Genomic DNA, 21168 nt, shown 5'->3' with positions numbered 1-21168 from the left:
TGTGGTATCAGTTTAAAATACATATTATTGAGAAAAAGATATTGTTGACTTGACTGCATGAAAAGGTTGAGATTACAGATTGATAGACAGAGAGGTCAGGCAAGTGTTAGGAATAAATGGCTTGGTGATTTAAGGGTTAATGTGTTCCTCTGTGGGCTGTTTTTGTTATGATGGACAGAGCGAACATGACGACAAAGCTTTCAGAAAACGCTCAGCCAACCTGAAACAAACTAGGAGCGCTGTATGAAATGAGATCATTAATTATTTATCACTTCTAATACGATCAGAGAGGAAACTGGAAAAGATTATATTAGACTCTTTCGACCTTTCTTAGAAAAACTTTTGGAAACAAGAGGATCAAGACGAAGCAACTCAATTATCTTTTTCATTTGTACTTCTACATGTATGAGAATAACATTCCCAGTAGATGTCACCGCTGTTCTGTTAAATGAAGGGGGGCGAAAAGCTTTCCACAGCAGTGATCATATCGTGTATGAAGTTAGAAGAACTAACTTTAGCTGTAATGATATTAAACATTAATATGCTGTGGGACGGCCAGCAGCAGGCCAGCCGTAAGGCCGCTTTGCAGGAAGCATTCATACCGAGCTGCAAACAAATAAACACCACCCGGGCGAACTAAGGCTCTTTCTTTCATGTATGAACTGACTCTTTCTTATTCTGCATCCAACTTGGTACTTTACTCAGGATGTTTTTACACTAAAGCAAGAAAGGAAGTGCTTTCATCCTACTATACCGAGCTGGATATGCAAGGATGACAGGGCATTACGGAGAAAAGGTGTTTTACCTTCATATTTGAATAAAACAGGAGATAATAATAAAATAATAAAAATAAATAAAAACATCCTGTGTTCCTTTAGAGGTCACAGCGATGACAGACTAAAACCAGGTCGCTAATCTCGCATAAATCCTTTTCTCTTATTGGTTTTCTGAGCGCTGGATTTCCCCCGTGACCTCCACGCAGAGGCCCCGCCCACTGGTGCTGCAGCACAATGCAGATGCAGATGGCCTCATTTAAAGATGTATTGATCGTTGAGGCTCCCACTGAGGGAAATGGACCAAATTCACACGTGTGTCCTGAAAGAAAGGAGTGTGAAGAGCAAGAAGTAGGGAGAAGACCAGATGATCCAATCATTTATCAATAAGTAGGTCAGGTTGACCTTGAGATGGGTTCAGGAGCACCACGGAGGACTGTCTTCCATTGCTATACTTGACTTCTAACGCCACTCAGAGTCCTGTCATCAGCAGAAATACGCACTGCAGTGTTGGTGTGTGTATGTGTGTGTGTTATTCATCTACATTTTCTCCAGTGCACAAATAATTTTTTTCCTCCTGAATTTTCCATCTTATAAAGTGACCTCATTTCTTCCAGGGGGACGTGAGGAATCATGTGGTGGGTGTATAAAATTCCATCAGTTCAAAAAGGAAATGATCCTAAACGTCTTATTTTTATGTGTTTATGTGTTTTTAGTGGACTGCTGCTTGGCAGGACAGGAAGAAACATGACATGCAGGATTAACAGTTTAAACTCGTACATGGGAAATCAGAATAATGTTGGACTAATGCAATCAGGTGCACATGCCGTTGTGCAGGACGGGTTCTGGTACAGCTATCACTTTGAATTAATGGTTTTGTTTTAGAACATAGGTGTCAAACTCCAGTCCTCAAGGGCCGGTATCCTGCAGGTTTTTGCTGTCTCCATGCTCCAACACACCTGTCCAAAATTAATAAACAGGTTGACAAGAAGCTGCTGGATTCATTTGATTTGAATCAACTGTGTTGGTGGAGGGAAACAAAAAAAAGACCTGCCCTCAAGGACCGGAGTTTGACACCCCTGTTTTAGAATATTTTTCATTTAGAAGCTAATCAGCTTAATTCAAGCTGCCAACACTGTTCACAGATGTTAACTGCGTGGGCTCTAAATGCCACTGAAGAAGCTTTTACATCTGTTTATCCCAATGTAAACCAAACTATGGTCGGATTTATTCCAGTTGTACACATCATCGTACCTGGTAGCAGCTGGCATGACTCGGCATGACCTTTTAAACTCTTGTTAATCTACGTAAACTGTATTTGCAGGTTTTTCTCTACGTTTTGAGGATATTTTCGGGTGCTTGTATACTCACCGTATGGAGTTCCAAAGCCAAATTCCTTTGCTGCGTCTTCCATATACTGACCCAGCAGCTCTGCATTAGTAACCCTGGAAGGTGCCTTCATGTCCAGTTTCTCATATAGAAACTCCTCAATCCTGGCACCTGCAGGAAAAGTAAAGCTTAATAGACGAAGGCAGAGGAAGAGATGAGTCCGTGCAAAAACTAAGCACAAATAATGTCATTTCAACTAGAATGGATCACAAAGACACAGGTTGAGAAGAGAAAAACCATCTGCTCAGCAATGAAGGCAGAATAAACTGTAAACACCCAGTAAAGTTGGAAGTAATTCTAGTCAATGTGTGGCCGCCATGTGAGGAAAAAAGCTGCCATTTAATAATTCGCCAGTGTGACTCGCTAATGATAAACAGCAAACATGCATTTTGTCACTTTGCAACCCACTAGTGATCAAACCGAGCCGCCAGAGCAGAAAGTTTGCTCATCAATCATTATCACTCGCCTCAATAAGCCACCAGCAGCAGGGCAGGCTGGGAAACCATTGTTTAGGGGCAGAATTGTCTTCAGCGTTGGTTTTTTCATTAATGAAACACTGTGCAGATGTGATGCATAACAACCCAACTCACAGGTTGAAGATAAAGTAACATCTTTTCCAAAGCTCTGATACGGGACTATGTGAGCAAAACACACCGAATGCATTTATATCAGGCTGTTTGCTGCTTTTAACTCATTTCATAATGCTGCTGGAGAACTGATGTTCAGCAGGTGAGACAGTTAGCTGTTAGCAAAGAGGAGGAAAAAGATCAATATTTCCTTTCTCTCTTTCCACTCAGGCTCACATGGAGTTTAACTTTAGCTAAATATAGAATAATCCAGCTTGGCAGACTGGGGTGGTGGTCCCCCTTTTTAAGAAGGGGGACCGGAGGGTATGTTCCAATTACAGGGGAATCACACTCCTCAGCCTCCCTGGTAAGGTCTGTTCAGGGGTCCTGGAGAGGAGGGTCCGCCGGATAGTCGAATCCCGGATTGAGGAGGAGCAGTGCGGTTTTCGTCCTGGTCGCGGAACAGTGGACCAGCTCTATACCCTCTTTGGGGTCCTGGAGGGGGCATGGGAGTTTGCCCAACCAGTCTACATGTGCTTTGTGGACCTGGAGAAGGCATTCGACCGTGTCCCCCGAGGGCTCCTGTGGGGGGTACTCCGGGAGTATGGGGTACCGGACCCCCTTGTGCGAGCTGTCCGGTCCCTGTACGACAGGTGTCAGAACTTGGTCCGCATTGCCGGTAGTAAGTCGGATTCGTTTCCATTGAGGATTGGACTCCGCCAAGGCTGCCCTTTATCACCGATTCTGTTCATAACTTATATGGACAGAATTTCTAGGCGCAGCCGAGGTGTTGAGGGGATCCGACTTGGTGGCCTCAGGATTGGGTCCCTGCTTTTTGCAGATGACGTGGTCCTGTTGGCTTCATCTGGTCGTGATCTCCAGCTCTCACCTGAGCGATTCGCGGCCGAGTGTGAAGCGGCTGGGATGAGAATCAGCACCTCCAAATCTGAGACCATGGTCCTCGGCCGGAATAGGGTGGATTGCCCTCTCCGGGTCGGGAGTCAGGTCCTGCCTCAAGTGGAGGAGTTTAAATATCTCGGGGTCTTGTTCATGAGTGAGGGAAGGATGGAGCGTGAGATGGACAGACGGATCGGTGCAGTGTCTGCAGTAATGCGGACTCTGCGCCGGTCTGTCGTGGTGAAGAAGGAGCTGAGCCAGAAGGCGAAGCTCTCGATTTACCAGTCGATCTACGTTCCTACCCTCACCTATGGTCATGAGCTGTGGGTCGTGACCGAAAGAACAAGATCTCATATACAGGCGGCTGAAATTAGTTTCCTCTGCAGGGTGGCCGGGCTCTCCCTTAGAGATAGGGTGAGGAGCTCGGTCATCCGGGAGGAGATCAGAGTAGAGCCGCTGCTCCTCCGCATCGAGAGGAACCAGTTGAGGTGGCTCGGGCATCTGGTCACGATGCCTCCTGGACCTCCCTGGTGAGGTGTTCCAAGAGGAGACCCCAGGAAAAATCCAGGACATGCGGGAGGGATTATATCTTTCGGCTGGCCTGGGAACGCCTCGGGATCCCCCCCCCCGCAGAGTTGGCAAATGTGGCTGGGGAGAGGGAAGTCTGGGCTTCCCTGCTTAGGCTGCTGCCCCCGCGACCCGACCCCGGATAAGCGGCACGAAGATGAAGATGAAGACGAAGACGAAGAATAATCCAGTGAAGCATGCATCGTCTTTCACCACGTTACTCAAAATGAACAAACATTACAGTTTATTTCCATATCTATCATGGAACCACTGCACCAAAAGCACCTTCATCCTGCTGCTGCATCAGTAAATCCAAACTAGAGACATGGAGGGGAATAAATAACAAATACCTCGCAGTATGTTGGACAGAACTGAATACATAAACACATAACGGATACCTTAGAAAAATGATCATTTACGGTTTGTGTTTTGTTAGAATTGCAGGATGTATTTCTGCTTTTTGCCTCCAACTTGCTGAGCAATAAGCAAAAAAACATCACTTATTATAAACTTAAAAACAAACCGAAACAATACATGTCACATCGGTATCGCAAATGACCCGATAAAACATCTCTGAGGCTTGGGTGGTGTATCTGTCTTATCATGGGACTCTAATACAAACTTTCCATCTGTCAAATCCATCTATTTCCTATCCAAACTCATTGCAAAGCAGGGTCCTGCTGAGTCATGCTGAGTCATGCATGACAGCACGTGCACCTGATCGCTTCAGTCCAACATTATTCTCATTTCCTACGTTTTAATCACACTAAATGTGTGAAAACACCATCCAAGCCTCAGGATGTGACGTAGAACATCACGACAAAGCCAAGCATAAAGAACTCGACACATTTTCAACAAGTACATATAAGGACACGTTTAACTGGTTAGCTGGGATGGAGGACGAGTCTCCCAGTACATGAAGAACAACAACATAAACGATACGATTAAAAGAAACAACCATGAAGAAAAGATCATTTCAGTTTCTGTTTCTGGGATTTTTATCATGATATTCAGTAAATTTGATCCTTTTCATTGTTGCCTGCACAGTTTTAACACTCGTTGTTTATGACAGGTCATCCTACATGTACTTGTGGAAAACTGCAGCCTGCTGGTCGTTTGCAGGAGAAACTCTCAGACATGGATCGGTTTATGTTCTCTACACACACACACTTTGTGAAACATTGAAGAGAAATGAAGGCAGCAGTTCAACGAGGACAGATGAAGTGAAAGATGTAGAAAGAGCTGGATGAGTGTGGAAATGAAGCAGCTGCGGCTCATGGTCATCGCAGCTGAAGCAAACCGTTAAACGATTCAACTTCTCTCATGAGGTTCTGATGACGCTTCACAAACTTGTTAAAGACGTTACTGGTTGGTTGATCTGCTGATAATAAGTTGAAGTATTTTAAGAATAAACAAAACATCCCTTTATGTGGTTCCACTTGCATTTCTTATACTTTTTACCCCTCTTTGTGGTTATCTCAGCCATGTCAACGTTAACTTGTGATACGTGAACGCACCGCAGTCCGGTCATCTGCATCTACCATGTTGCAACTTTTAGATGCATCTCTTCTCCAACACGCCATGATCAAACAGCAGGATTTCTCTTCTGCGTGTCATCCAGCTCTGCAGTGGTCTGCAGAACGGGACATTCATTTCAGTCAGGTGTGTTGGACAAGGGTTGCATGGAAAGGGCTGCAGGATGGTGGACGTCGAGGACCGGACCCCTGATGCGACACAAAGATGACTTTACCCTAAAAACCCAAAGCAGTGATATGAATTCCTCCAGCATGAGCATTAAGCTGAAGCCGGACAGCAGCTCATCGCCACTCGTCTCCTCAATCGGTTCGATTCCCAACAGCACGATTCAATTACATCCTTATTCCTTCAATTCAAAATCTATTTATTATGGAACAACAAATCTTCATAAAAACATTTGCATGTCTATAAACTCTGAGCCTGTTTACAGACCATCAAAATCAGATATCAGGGAGTAATCAGATTACTGAAACAATCTGACGTGGACATCTGAAATATGACACTGGAAAGATAGTTGTCTGCATTTACCAGTTCATTATCGGGTACGAGTTACGTGCGTGGTGACATCACTTACTGTTATGAACATGGCGGAGCCTGCAGTCTTAGCCTTAGCTGCTAATGTGAGAGCTAATATTGAGTTTAGAGGTGATTGTAATCCAGTAGTGAATGAAAAAGATCTGAATTTGTCATCATCTCACTGAGAGAAGCTTCTTTTGGCCACAGCGGTGCCTTGTCACGGCTGTGGACACAATGAACCACTTTATCCTCCTCTTTCAGGAAGTTTCTGACTGCTCTCCAGGCTTACGTTCAGCATTTTTATCCTCAGGAGTCCAGAAACAAAGTTATTACTAATATAAAACTCTGAATTTGGCAACATGTCGGTGAGAGAAGCTGATTTAGGAAACAAGACAACCTTTCGGTTGTGCTAATATGTCCCTGAGTGTCTGTAAGTCACGTGAGAGTTAAGCTGGCAAATAAAATACGTCCAAACACCATGATGACACCCTGTCAAACGACAAACAAGTCTTCATCCGTAGACAAGACCCGCTTTTATCCGTTAAAGATCAGGTCATCAATACTGGGAATTTCTGAAGATGAGAAATGGATAAAAGAGCAGAGCTTTGACCTCAACACTAAAGAGCCTTGCAGCTTCTAGTTAATTCACTATTTCTATGTTCTAAGACTTAAAAGGCATGAAAGTTTCACAGCAGGGCACTACAGGGAAGCAGGGAGGCAGGATACTCACCAGTATGATCAACTGTGGCATGGAGAGTCAAAAGATAACAAGTTAGAGCTCCTTTTTCTGGCATGACACATCCTAAAGCACCAAACACCTGCACATGGTTTAAAGCTAGTCTGAGAAGCAGAACACAAAGTGAGAAAATGAGTGTTTGGTTGATTATTTCTCCTCTTTAATAATACCGGCTAGTGTTGTATCATGCATGGAAAGCTCGAGGAGTCACCTTGACTACGAGCTGCAACTGGTAACGGCTGTGCTCGTGTGGAATCAGCGACCCAGCTCAGAAAAAATGGTTTTCTCTTGTGGGGGTTCACTCCTGTGTTGAGATTCCAGTGCTGCCAGGTGTGTGTCGGCACCAGATGTAGACTAAGCAACAGACATACGAGACTGGAGCCGGTGGTGATCCACATCTCCAGGACCGGGGACGTAAGTCCATCCTGAAGGACCACCGTGCTCCCCCTGCCCAGAGTCTGGACCATCACAGAGAACCTCCAGAGAGCTGAGAGGCTGGAAGGACCTGATGCGAGTCCAGACCTCAATCAGACTGAACACTCATGGGATCAGCTGTTTACACACACACACACACACACACACACACACACACACACACACACACACACACACACACACACACACACACACACACACACACACACACACACACACACACACACACACACACACACACACACACACACACACACACACACACACACACACACACACACACACACACACACACGCTGAAACTGGTAGATTGTCTCGGTGTGGTGGTGACTTGTTAAGCAGAGCGGTCATGTTTTAGTGGAACTTTAGATGATGAACTGCAGGAAATATGACGATAAAAACAGCAGATTTATGGACACCACTAAATAATCTAACTGGGTGAAATCGTTGCCAAGATGAACAGATCCTGTTTTACTGTTGTGAGATGTTTAATTCTTGCTGTTAGCATTAACAGGCTCCTGCTGTTAGCATTTCTTTTGCAACTTGTTGCAATGCTTCTAACGGTTTATGTAAAGCGCTTAAGTGTAAAAAATTGTGGCCAGTTTGTGTTGCATTTCCCTTCTTACTGAGAGAAGATCATCATTCAGTCCACCACGAAACGCAGAACAAGATGGAGTTCCAACAGGAGAGAATTGCTGGGGATTTTTGCCACATTTTCTGGGGGTTTAGCTGCGTTGATCATCCCACAGGAACACGATATCCCTTGTTGTACAGGTCACTAATCAGGCTTTCCACCAGTATATAAAACAACAGCAATCGCTGTTATTAAAGAGGAGAAATAATAAACCAAACACAAATTATCTTCCTTTTTGTAATGAGTTTTTATATTATTTCCCAACTGAGGCTTATAAAGCAAGAACATGAATGTCTTCATCACAAGAGTTTATTAAAACTTCATGTGCAGCAGCAGCTCTGACTGCTTCAGCGTTTTATGACTGTGATGTCATGACCTTGTGGAGTTTCTGGACGTCTGAAGGGTGCAGAAATGTCTGTACAAGTTCACCGCCATCTAAACGCTTCACCGTTTGGATAAAATGCAAGAAAAGTCTGTTTTCTCTCCTACTTCAGTGAAGAGGACAGGATGGCATTTCAACTTTTAGGTTTCATGGAACAGGACAACAACATAAAAGATCTGGTTCTTGGCAGGTTTGGAAAGGAGTTAAATACCCCATGAGGGTAAAACCTAAACATGGCCCCTCTCATCATATTATTATTCATTCTGTGACACAAAATGCAGAAGCAACGTATGAAGGCTAAATGAGTTAAGAGGTCAGTACCAGCCAGGCGCTGCGGCTGACATGCAGGTGTGTGTTAACACCGTGCTCAGGAGGAAAGACATCAGCAGTGATCATAGGGAAGTGACTGCTGCTGCTCATCAGTCTGAGAGGAGTTACAGGACCTTTTCCAAACAATCTGGAGCACATTACCCCACTGGTGACGTTCCAGGTCAGAGCATGAGAGTTACATCACAAACCTCCATTAGGAGGGTAAATGTTAAAGTTTATGCAGTACAATTAAAAGTGTGTGTCTGGACAGATAGAAGCAAACACAAACGTGAGTGCTGTGTGCACAGAATTAACTTTTGTTGCCTCAGATTAGATGTTTCTCACAGCGGGAAAAGATTTGGCTCAAAGTTTAACTGATGTTTGTGCTAAACCTAGTTGTCTGCGCTCAGATTGGATGTTTCCGCTCCAGAATGAGGATCAAGAATAACGCCACAGAAGGGCTGCAGGAGAAAGACTTCTGGAACAATGTCCTGAGGATGGATCACACCAAAGTGGAAATATTTGTTCATGACTGGATAAACCAAACTCTGCTCATCAGTAAAAACACATCTTCTAACTGTCAGGCACGGAGGTGGAGGCTGATGCTCTGGGCTTGTTCTGCAGCTACAAGACCTGAACACCTTACAGGCATTTAGTAGACGATCAACTCCCCCGTATGACAAGTATGTTTCAGCCAAATGTGAGGACATGATTTTAGAGAAAATTACTACCTGATTATTCTAAAATAACTATATGAAGTAGTAAATGGACAGTTTAACTCATTTTAATGATGTTAGACAAGCTCAGAGGAGTATCTAGGACATATCCTGACCTCTGATGAGTGGTGGGGAGAACTCCACGCGCTTCTTTCATTTCATTAAACATCATGCAGAAGCATTTTGTACAGTATGTCCAGTCATGTGACCGAATATGGTTCTTTGCCTGACAATGAGTTAAGAGACAAGTACATAAACAGATCTGAATAAACTTAACCACAGTTTGAAGCATCTTTAAGCACTAAAATGTGTTCAGGTTTGCAACATTATAAAGAAGTAAAAATTAAGCAATCATAGGCAATATTTCTAAATGTTCCACACACTGCTTCTGCATTTTGGTTTATCTGATAAATGAGAAATTGGTGAAATATGTCACATATAGACGTTTTCTGAAGTTGGCATTTTCTCAAATCGAGGAGATGGAAGGATTTTATTTTTAAAAAAGAAATGTTAAAAATCCCTTACAGATTAAAATACAACTATTTTAAACACTATTAGTAGTGCCTTATTTTAATATTCGTGCAAGCACAGCTTGATAGTGGCCATGATACGAGGAAGATTTTATTATGACCATTAAAGCAAGAAACTGAACGTATTTGGAAGTCCACATCTTGATAACGGAGACAGAGTCTGAAGGCTGCAAATATTATGTACTACAAACTTTATAACAGAAGCAAAGACCTTCCCTGACCTTAATGTTTCAGTTTTTGTGCCATGTTGCATTTTGGCTGCTGCTTTTCACACGTATACTGTGGTGCATTTGAAGCCAACAGCTGTAAACTGCTCCATCAGCCGTCTCACCACCAACACTCCTGCCTGCAAGTTAAAACTCTCCATCTGTAATGATAAGCCTGCTGTACTGGTGTCATACTTGGGTTGGGCTGCAGCAGGACCTCCGTCTGTCTGAAGATTTTCTCTGTCCAGTGTTTGGTGCAGTCTGCGCGGCTCATCAAGTTCTCAAAGTGAGCGTCCAGCTCGGTCTTCTCTGCCTGGCCCAACTTTTCCTCAGTAAACTGGGAGCAGAAGATGGAGAAAACAAGCGCTCACAGCTGCAATATATACTGTATACGCTCCAGTCTGTCTCCGTTGTGTGTGTGTGTTTCCATCTATGCAAGGCTGGATTATCCAATGGGTTTTATGGAGACAGGCCCAGGGCCCGTGCCCACTTGGGGCCCTTTTTAGGCCCATGTGGGACCCACATGTGGCATACACCACCAGTTAAACAATATGTACAAAAAAGCCAGATAGTTACACCACAGTGTCTAGTAGGGGTGGGAAAATCTAATAGAAAAATCGAAAATTGGGATGTTTTGCTTCACAATTTTAAAATAATTTTTATTTTAATTTTTTTTTATTTTTCAAATAAAAAAATTCAATCTACTATAAAATTTATGTGATTTTCATTGGTTTTATTGATCTTTTAACTAGTCTTTTTGGGCATTATAGCAGCAGAATGATGGTCTGGCTACTGTGTGGTTTTTTTTCCTTATAGAAATCGAGAAAAATAACTAGCAAAAATAAGTTTTATACATTTTTTGTTTTTGTTTTTAATCTACAAAAATCAGCAAAATCAAAGAATTGTGAGAATTTAAATCAAATTGGCACCCAAAAAAAAATCGGAATCGAATCGAAACAAAAGCATATCATCACAGCCCTAGTCTAGTGTATTACTATTGGCACCAGTGGCTGAGAGATGTTAGAAATTTTCACAATGTTGTGGTGGGGAAGGGGTTCCCTGGAACACTTTGGGCCCAGGGGCCTGTGCGCTTTTAATCCGGCCCTGCATCTACGGGACCTGGGGTCCCAACCTGTAAACCTGCCGGCCTTCACTAGTCCCATCCTCCCAGTTACCACCAAACCAGTATATCTGAGTCAAAGTTTAAACCTCTACATTGAACACTTTATTTCCTGCAAATTAATTATTTAGGAGTACAACTGGACACCTGCAGGTTGACACTGGCGGTGACAGCAGCAAGTTTACATGAAATATCGGCCTGAAATGTGTCGGAGCGCAACACGGACATAAAAAAATCCCTGAAATTAACGCCTAAGTGTTCAGGAAAAACTACATACTGCAAAGTGAGATATAACGTATCGTAAACCAAAAACCCACAGCTGTGTAGCGCGAGCGCTGACTTACCTGGACGGCTCGTGTGAAGAAGAGTCCAGCACCTGAAGCTAGTTTCTTCACGTTAAAATCCATTTCGTTTCTAGGTGTAAATACTAGCTGGGGATGTTACACTCGATGCGGTGCACAACAACAGCAGCGACGAGGAAATTATGGCACAAACCTAGGATCACGTGATCCACGCGGACGTGGCTGTCACGTGACGTCAAACGCACCAATCTGCTGAAAATCTGGAGTCAGAAAATTCAGCAAATTCAGTGAAAAACAGCTGGATGGATCCTCCCTTGTCTCAATTTTTTATGTACAGTTGTGCTCATATGTATTCATACCCTGTCATTAAAGAAAAGGCTGAATTTACAACAGTCACTCAAATAACTGGAGACTAAAAAAAGGAACAATAACTAAAAATTTAAATATATAAATATATACTAAATATAAAAAACTTCTTTAATTAAAGGGTATGAATAAATATGAGCACAACTGTATGCTTTCATACATTTCCAAAAGATGGAAAAGCAGGAGTTGAATGAGTTCCTCACCGTGAAAAATACTTTCCAATCCATTTGACCTGATCCGAAATCCATTTTTCGCATTTTCTTGCTTTATCCCTGAACGCATCACGACGTCCAGGCGTGACGTAATGACGCACGGCGTTTCGACTCAGGGCTGGCACATGTGTAAGTTTTGTTGATCACGGCTTGTTTTGTGGATATAATCAGTGATAAATGAGAGTAAATCTCCTAACCCCAATCATTTTTGTGTTATGGTTGACTATGTCGCGTGAAATCGCTGTGAAATAATTTCAGCTAGTTTGCTTGTGACTTGTTTACTAGCTGGGTTAGCTAAAATTGTGCACATGTTTGTCGTTGAAGTGTAAATAAGACAACATTCATCATTTGTTTACTTTTTTGCGCCTTCTTTTGCACCAGTAACGTAATGCAGAAGAGGCGAGCATGGCCTGGAAGTCAAAGACCCGCAGTCTCCAGGTGTTTGACACGGAGCTGAGCGCGGACACGGTGGAGTGGTGTCCTGTTCCACAGAGCCACGACGTCCTGGCCTGCGGGACATATCAGCTGCACAAAGGGGTAAGATTACACACACTACTCTGCTATGCCACCACATCCACACACTAACCCCTCACTGCACTTAAATCTACTTATATTCTTCATTTATTTAAAAATGTTACAGCTTGCTGTTTGGCGTAAACTTGGGAAATAATCTTTTCTGATGTCTCTTAGTCCTATTCCATATGATCTCCATCCTGTTGACTGTAAGAGTTAGTTTCTGTTAATCAAAAAGCAAAATGTCACAACTAGCTTTGCATTTTCCCCCTAAATCCTCGCACTAAGCCTCTAATGCCACATGTGCAGCTGTGAAGTGTTGCATTTGTTTCCAGAAACATCTTTGTTTACGTACAGCTGTGCTCATTATGTATTCATCCCTTTTTATTAAATAAAAGCCTGAATTTACAACAGTCACTCAAATAACTGGAGAATTATAAAAGGAACAATAACTAAAAATTTGCAAAAAAATATAATTTAGTAATATAAGACACTGCTTTTTCATTTAATTGAGTTGAAGAAAGAAATAAAAAAAATATCAAATGTGTCCTGGACAAATTAGAGACTTTTCTGTTGAACAGTGGGACAAAATACCTGTCAACAGGCGCAGAAGTCTGACTGAGAGGAACAGAAAACACCTGACTAGAGCGGAAACATTAAAGGATTGTTCAACTAAATATTACTTTATGAGTGATGTAATATGTAAGAAATTATTAAATTAAATAATTGTTTGTGTTTTAAAAAAATATTTCTATTGAACCAGAATTGGAAAATAATGTAATGAATTTCATAAATTTTTTATTTGTTATTACGTTAGTCAATTTCAGCTTATTTTACAGGCAGCTGTTTTTTTTTTCTTCTTTAATGAAAGGGTATGAATAAATATGAAGCACAACTGTAATTTATATTTATATTTAAATACATAAGAATGACACTTTATTTCAGTATATGATATCTTTGTTTACATACTTGCTACTTATATTTAAATACATGAGAATAACACTTCATGGTGGGAAAATGAATTGAAAATCAGGATTTTTTTTGCTTCACAATTTCTTAATTAAAATCGATTTTTTTCAACAAAAAAAATGAATCTACTATAAAATTTAAATCATTTTTATTGTTTTTATTGATCTTTTAACTCGTCTTCTTGGGCATTATTGCAGCAGAATGATGGTCTGGCTACTGTGTTGTTTTTTCTTAATAGAAATCAAGAAAAATAATGAGCAAAAATAAGTTTTATACACTTTTTTTGTTTTTAATCTACAAAAATCAGCAAAATAAAAGAATTGTGAGAATCGCAATTTAAATCGAATTGGCACCCAAAAAAATCGGAATCGAATCGAGACAAAAGCATATCGTCACAGCCCTACAGACCCTTTAGTTCAGCATATGATCGGAAATGGGAACTTGGAGAATAGTGTGCGAAATATTTCTTAATATTCCTGAAGTAAGTGTTGAATTTATTTATTAGAGTTTTTTTTTTTTTAAATAAACCTGTCTGACCCTGAAACACTGCAGCCCTCTTCTCCTCCTGTTGCAGGGCGGAGACGAGCACGCCACCCCCAGCCGGACCGGTCGCCTCTACCTTTTTGAATTTCAGCGCGATGGAGCGATGGCCCCTCCTCTGGCCGAGCTGCAGCGCACGGACATGGCAGCTATTTTAGATATGAAATGGTAAGGCATCAGGTTGGACCTGTGTGTCTGCTGCTGCTGTCACCTCCTTCCCCTTTTGTCACCGTTCTGCATGTTCTCACTGCAGGTGCCACGTGCCTCTGAGTGACCGGCCGGTGCTGGGAATAGCAGCTGCTACGGGGGAGCTGCAGCTCCACGCACTGTCACATAGCCAGGTGAGAAATGTGGCATCAGAAAAACCCATGGGAAAGTGTGTGTTTTCAGCATTTAGCTGAAGTGTGTGTGTGTGTGTGTGTGTTATCTAGCTGATGTAATGAAGAGTTGTTGTGATGAGAGTGTCTGGTTGGTGCTAATTCACTATAATTACACTAAATAACTGTTGTGAGCAGAAAAACATCACAGGAATAATTTCCAACCTCGAGGCAGATCGGCCACGGTCAGGTTCCACTCCTGTCAGCTGATATCGTAATTGTGAGGCTGCGGTGAGCGCACGATCACCAACCCTGAAAGTCTGAAGACTGGTAGACATAAACTGGAGTGATTGCTCTGCAGCTCTGCTCAGGCTGCCCGTGGCGGTCTCATAAGTTGGCATCAGCAGCATAAATCAGTGCAGCCAACCTGCCTCGTGTCAACAGTTTAGGCTGCTGGTGCTAACATGTCTTAGTCTCGCCATGCTCTGAACGCTGCAGTCTGAGTTTTGATGCTCATCACGTGCATCGTTCAGCTCCTACCACCAGTTCCCAGTGACCCTCCCAGTTCCTACTGCAGGAATCCAGCAGAATCTGGTGAATCGTGTGGTTTACACACTGAAACACGAGCTGTTTGAGAGCAACAGGAGCTGCATTATCCTCCGACACTGGGAATGATGGGAATGACTGGGAATGAGTCGGTTTTGTTTCTCCTCAAAGATGTCCTGTCGCCTCCGCTGTACATGCCAGCCGCTGTTTGAGTTGGCATGACAACAGGAACATGGTTAAATTCAGACGGCCTGCTGCACTGCGATGAGGACAAGCGGTTCGGTGAAGTCGACCCGCACCTGGATGTGGAAGAATCTCAAGATACGATGATTGATTTCTGTCTGTCGCATTGGGATGGTTGGGGTCGTTGGAGAGCAGGTGATGTGTGGAAAATGTGATCAAGAAGAAGCATAAACTCCTGAACTTACTGAGGAGTTTTAATGTGGTAAAGGACACGTTGCTGTGTTCTTATTTTATTGAAGCAGCTTTGATTTTATTTTTATTATTTGCTGGTTTGGAACATTCTGCAGGGCGGTGAAGGTGGCCAGCAAAACAACAGACTCAGCCACACACACACACACACACACACACACACACACACACACACCAGTGAGAGTAACAAATTAGAAATACACCTGGTTTTAATTGTGCATGTGCTGTTTTATTTATTTTTTGCATATATTGAAGGATCATTAGTTTTTATTCCATGTTTCTGTTTCTACCTGGGTGTTTTTTTGTTTTTTTTTTTTAATTGAAAGACATTTTGAGTCCTGTTTTTATTTTATTTTAGTGTTGGGTTTTTTTTTGTGATTTTATAGAAAATATTCCTGTTTTTCATGTTTAAATTGAGTTTTTTTTATTGCTGTCTGTTTATGTCGAAGTCGACGGCTTCATATGCGAAACAGAAAAACTGCCAGATTCTTGGTGGATTTTTGTTGTTTTGCATGTTTAACGTTACAGTGCAGGTTGGATGTCACCGCCTGCTCCACAACCTGACATGTGCAATTTAAAGAGTTATAATAATGCAGCTTTCAGCACTTTTTATGGAGCTGAGTATAATAAAGTATGTTCTCATACAGCTGTGCTCATATGTATTCATCCCCTTTCATTAAAGAAAAGGCTGAATTTACAACAGTCACTCAAATAACTGGAGAATTATGAAAGGAACAATAACTGAAAATTTGCAAAAATATAATTTAGTAATATAAGACACTGTTTTTTCATTTAATTGAGTTGAAGAAAGAAAAACAAACAAATTGGTCCTGGACAAATTAGAGACTTTTCTGTTGAACAGTGGGACAAAATACCTGTCAACAGGTGCAGAAGTCTGACTGAGAGGAACAGAAAACACCTGACTGGAGCGGAAACATTAAAGGATTGTTCAACTAAATATTACTTTATGAGTGATGTAATATGTAATAAATTATTTTATTTGTTTGCGTTTTAAAAAAAATATTTCCATTGAACCAGAATTAGAAAGTAATGTAATGATTTTCATAAAATTTTTTATTATTACTTTCAGCTTTTTTTTACAGGCAGCTGTTTTTTTCCTTCTTTAATGAAAGGAATAAATATGAGCAAAGCTGCACCTTAGAGACGTATATTACTTAGATTGCTGTTAGCTAAAAGTTTGCAGGTTTCCCAACGCAGGATGTGTTTGTCATTCTGTTGTGTAGCTGCTGGCGTGGCAGCGTGGACTCATGACTGTGTGTCTCCAGTAGGAAGGCGGGCGCAGTCTGCAGACTCTGTGCAGTTCGGAGGTTGGAGCAGAGCGCCTGGCTTTGTCGTTAGACTGGTCCACAGGACGGATGGACAGGTACTGCCGGCCACAGTGGCTGTTGGAGATTTTCTGCACAGGTTTCCGAGCTGTCGCCAACCTCGTTGTGTCTTGCCAGCAGCAGTGACGTGCGAGTGGCGTGCAGCGACTCTGCAGGCTGCGTGAGTGTGTTCTCAGCAGCCGACGGAGCTCTAACGGCGCTGTCCTACTGGAAAGCCCACGACTTTGAGGCCTGGATCACAGCCTTCTCCTACTGGGACACGCAGCTGGTTTATTCTGGTATTTTTCGGGGGAATACTTAGCAGGTCTCAGATGCACGCTGCTTGTTGTGAGAGTTGTGTACTTTCTGTGCAGGCGGCGACGACTGCAAACTGAAAGGCTGGGACCTCAGAGCGGACCCCTCCAGTCCTGCTTTCACCAGCAAAAGGTAGAAAACATCAGTCTAAGTTTCAGCACTGGCGTAGAAAGGTCCTTCCTGCAAACTGTTGTCAAAAGTTCTAGTCTTTTCTCTTCAGGCACTCCATGGGCGTGTGCAGCATTCACAGCAGCCCCCACCGCGAGCACATCCTGGCGACGGGCAGGTTCGTGTCTCCTGCAGACGGAACGCTCGCACTCCTTTTCTCTCTCTCAGCCTTGTCATCTTGTGCTTCTGCAGCTATGATGAGCAGGTTCTGCTGTGGGATGGCAGGAACATGCGGAAGCCCCTCAGCGAGAGTCCACTGGGTGGGGGGGTGTGGAGGCTGAAGTGGCACCCAGCCCATCAGTACCTGCTGCTCGCAGCCTGCATGCACAACGACTTCCACATCCTTCACTGCCAGCAGGCTCTAGGTTGGTATGAAATACTCTGCGAGCATCTTTACCGCCAGCAAGGAGGTCGTGTTTCCCCTCCTTTATCTGTCCGTCCGTCCGTCCGTTAGCAAAGTGACGCAACATCTGCTGGCTGGTTTTTTGGATTATTTCTTCTGGGAATTGGTTTTGGTCTTGTTTAGATTCCAGTAAAATGTAGGAACGATCTGGAAGGACTTGTGGTCATTTTAAAAGGATTCTTCATAGAGAAGGCGGACATGAGCAGCTTGGCAGAGGTCTGCGCCCTCTCAATGCTTTTCTAGTTTTTGTTTTGTGGTTTTTTTAGAGAGTTTGTTCGAATTCTCAGAATTGTCTTGAGTCAGTTTTGATTTGTTAAACATAAAAACATAAAAAAAACTGCAATGCGTCTGATTTAAAAACTTCCTGATAAGCAGCTGAAGCCGTCGACTGAAAAGAAATCCTGTAGAAAGGACAAAGAGAAAAGGAGGGAATGTGAGAAGAGCAGAGAACTGCTGCAGTCAGACCAGAGATTGCTTTTTCCTGTTCCTTTTGTTCTGAATTCAGTAAATGTTGACAGTAAGAAGTGTAATAAAGCTCATGCTTCATGCCCTCTGACCACACTGGGGTTATGATGAACAAATAAAAATAAGTGTGAGGACTAATTACATGAGAAAGGTGACAGTAAGCCTAACAAGCATCTCTGTTGTTACTCAGAGGGCAGTGGAGGAGCTTGTCCTGTTGTGGCCTCCTACATCCTCCACAACTCCTTGGCATATGGAGCCGACTGGTCCAGACTGTCCCTTGAGGGTCCGGCTCCTTGTTCCCCTCCCGTCACAGAACCAAAGGAAAGCCTCGCAGAGAGCAGAGGACACTTACGGATTCAGTACGAATCACCCACTGCCAGTTTTGACATTTCCTTGGAGGACGATGCTGGACAGTACATCCCGGAAGGAACCGCAACGCCCACAGCCTCCCCCACTTCGGCCCCGGCTGTCAACCCCGACGAGGACGCTCCCTCGCTCTCCTGTCTGCTGGCTAGCTGCTCCTTCTACGACCACATGCTCCACGTGTGGCGCTGGGACTGGACTCCAGAGGAGACTCAGAAGGAATCAGATCTGTGTTGACGGAGCTGCAGCGCCATCTGGGACGAAACTAAAACTACTCTGTAAATTACCACCACGTACCGAAGTAGAATATGTAGCTGAAATACAACATAGCCATGATGTACTGTTATTTCCAACACTTTATGAAAAAGCTTCTCACAGAAAATACAAGCAAAGTCATCTATTTTAATAATGACACTGTTTTTATATTACACTGATTATAATTCCTATATTCCTCTGTACTGTAGAAGCAAGAGCCACACAACCAACCCCATCCTCCCACCCTCCTTTCCATGTTTCCCTTTTTAGTTTAAGCACTTTGTGTTTAAGGAAAAAAATTCTGAAACATCTTAAGTATGACCACCAAATTAAACCGTATCCATGCAGAATGTGTGAATTTATACAGCAACTAATCACCCTACCCTTACAGGAACTTTTTGCTCTCCAGTTCAAGTCTTCAATAAAATCTTCCAAGTGTGCTGCTTTCCAATGATCTGAGTCGGTGATATCCCTATAAGAATTACGGTGACGACAGCTCAGTATTTATTACAAACTGTAGGAGGTCTGCTTTCTTATTACCACCATAACTCATTACAATTAGTTAAATTGTGTGAAATTAGGGTTTTGAAGTGTTAAAAACAATACATTTGATTTTGTACATAAATTCTTTTAATTTTTCACATGGTAGCTAATGTACAAATCTGCAGTTTGAGTCATACCCTTTAGATTATGTTTACCATGTATTTCAATGACAGAGTCATTCCTTATAAACAAGTAGTTTACAGTCCTATCTGTGATGATCATCCTGTACGAGTCAAATCAATTATGTTGTCTTAAATCTCCACCACTAGCGTACATAGTTCTTAGGATACAGCTTGAAGAGCTTTCCTTCCTGTGTGGGCTCAAATCCATACTTTTCCAGCTGGTCTTTGCTAAAAGTGCCCTCTTCAAAGTCCTTCTTAATCTGAGGGGCAACAGCATCGTCAAATAAGCTTTGTGCTGTGACTGGTGGTTCTGTTCCTTTTGGTGCACGATATGATACATATGGTTTGAGGTGGAATCCCTCCAGGTTGGGGACCACAAATTCAGGAATCATGGCGCGAATAGATAGGAACTTTCTGCTGGGGAGCCTCCGTCCAGCCGGCCTCGAGCCTCTGCCTTTATTATGAGTCTTTGACCCCCGCTTGCTGGTGAACTCCGACATTCTGTCTGCTCCTCTAACCAGTCCTCTGATCAGCGTGGATAACACTCCCATGCTGCCACGGCGTTGTCTTCTTCTAGGATGCAGAAAAAACACGCAGAGTATAAAAATGGTGTTGCATTAGACATGAACACTGACTAAATAAGACCAAAACAAGCGGAACTGAATTTCTTTTTCTAATATAAAAATGCAAACTTAAGTACGACAAACAAAAACATGATTTTGCATTTTTTTAATTTTTAAAAAAAAAACATATACGAGTATAAAACAGATAAATTTAACAGTGTAGTGTGGAGAATAGTATCCCATGCTAGTTAGTTAGCTTGTAAGAAATGTGCTAACTTGGATGTAATATCCGCTGTTGGCGATTTATTATAATTGTACTGATTAATCGATTTTTATGTCATAGTTCATAATTGGCCTTTGGTTTATAATATTACACATTAATAAATGTGTATAATAGATTAAGTTTCTACTCACCTTGAGCACACTGTCAGTCTGCTGCAGCACAACGCAGGTTAATGTGGTTCACTAACTAACGAAACGTTTCGTGATTGGCTGAAAGGCATAACCGTTCACCAATCAAAGCACAGAACACTGGTACTGCGATCCATGTGACGTAAAGTAAAGTTAGAAAACGGCAAACGCAGGAAACGGTAAGGAATTGATTTTCAAAATAAAAGCTTACAGCCAACATTAGGAAGAGCCCCACGACTTGATAGGGGCCCAAAAAGATGTACAAACTATATAAGAGAATCATTAAACCTTCATTAAAAATAACAAACAGTTTTTTCAAATCTTGTAATAAAATATAGCAGTAATATAAACTGATCAACCATTTATATTAAAATAACCTAGTTAGATGTATGCACTGTAATTTAACCTTTTTGTAGGACACTCAATGAAATACCTTCAAGTTAGAAATATTAACCTAAAATTGTCCTTCTGGTATGAACCAAGACCTCCATTCAGTTTTCAAACTGAATATGAAAGAAAACAAAGTGATCAAAAATAGTCACTTGCCCCATAAAGGGTTAAACACAGCCCTAGATCTTTAGTATTCCCATGAAAAGCATATTTTTTTTATCAGCTTGAAGCAATTGAAGCAAAAAACAAAAATCTAAAATTTGCAATCAAGTGGTGGGGTCTATGCCATTGTCTTTCATAGGGTCCAAAATTCCCCTGGTTTTGTGTTTTCTGTGC

General features: G+C 42.3%; 3 protein-coding genes across 4 annotated transcripts in view; 1 reads left to right on the top strand and 2 right to left on the bottom strand.

The window, feature by feature from the left end:
• LOC306764709 (endophilin-B2-like) overlaps positions 1-11778 on the bottom strand; it is a 41633-nt gene extending 29855 nt beyond the window's left edge. The window contains exons 1-3 of the mRNA XM_079251924.1: positions 11657-11778; positions 10388-10529; positions 2145-2273 (exon numbers count right to left, since the gene is read on the bottom strand). Coding sequence (XP_079108050.1) covers positions 2145-2273; positions 10388-10529; positions 11657-11719 — 334 coding nt within the window. The 5' untranslated portion in view covers positions 11720-11778. The remainder of the gene's footprint in view (positions 1-2144; positions 2274-10387; positions 10530-11656) is intronic.
• A 504-nt stretch (positions 11779-12282) lies between these two features.
• Positions 12283-18815, top strand: dph7 (diphthamide biosynthesis 7). Its single transcript, XM_079250726.1, has 10 exons — positions 12283-12321; positions 12574-12729; positions 14249-14382; positions 14468-14555; positions 16799-16893; positions 16976-17133; positions 17209-17281; positions 17370-17435; positions 17510-17682; positions 18376-18815. Exons 2-10 carry the CDS (start codon positions 12598-12600, stop codon positions 18783-18785), a joined length of 1329 nt encoding a protein of 442 aa, XP_079106852.1. The 5' UTR covers positions 12283-12321; positions 12574-12597; the 3' UTR covers positions 18786-18815.
• Positions 18816-18884: 69 nt separating this feature from the next.
• Positions 18885-20493, bottom strand: mrpl41 (mitochondrial ribosomal protein L41). Of its 2 annotated transcripts, none has more exons than XM_079250728.1 (2): positions 20446-20483; positions 18885-20038 (listed from the first exon to the last, which is right to left on the bottom strand). In XM_079250728.1, the coding sequence occupies exon 2, from the start codon at positions 20017-20019 to the stop codon at positions 19612-19614; it is 408 nt and encodes a 135-aa protein (XP_079106854.1). In that variant the 5' UTR covers positions 20020-20038; positions 20446-20483; the 3' UTR covers positions 18885-19611. The 2 variants fall into 2 exon arrangements, with proteins under 2 accessions (XP_079106854.1, XP_079106853.1); XM_079250727.1 differs by having other exon boundaries at positions 18888-20041; positions 20446-20493.
• Between the last annotated feature and the right edge of the window lie 675 nt (positions 20494-21168).

This window comes from Telmatherina bonti, assembly GCF_933228915.1.
Source record: "Telmatherina bonti genome assembly, chromosome: 13".
Classification (NCBI taxonomy): domain Eukaryota; kingdom Metazoa; phylum Chordata; class Actinopteri; order Atheriniformes; family Telmatherinidae; genus Telmatherina; species Telmatherina bonti.
The sequence above is the reverse complement of the archived record's forward strand: the minus strand, read 5'-3'. Positions and strand labels throughout refer to the sequence as shown.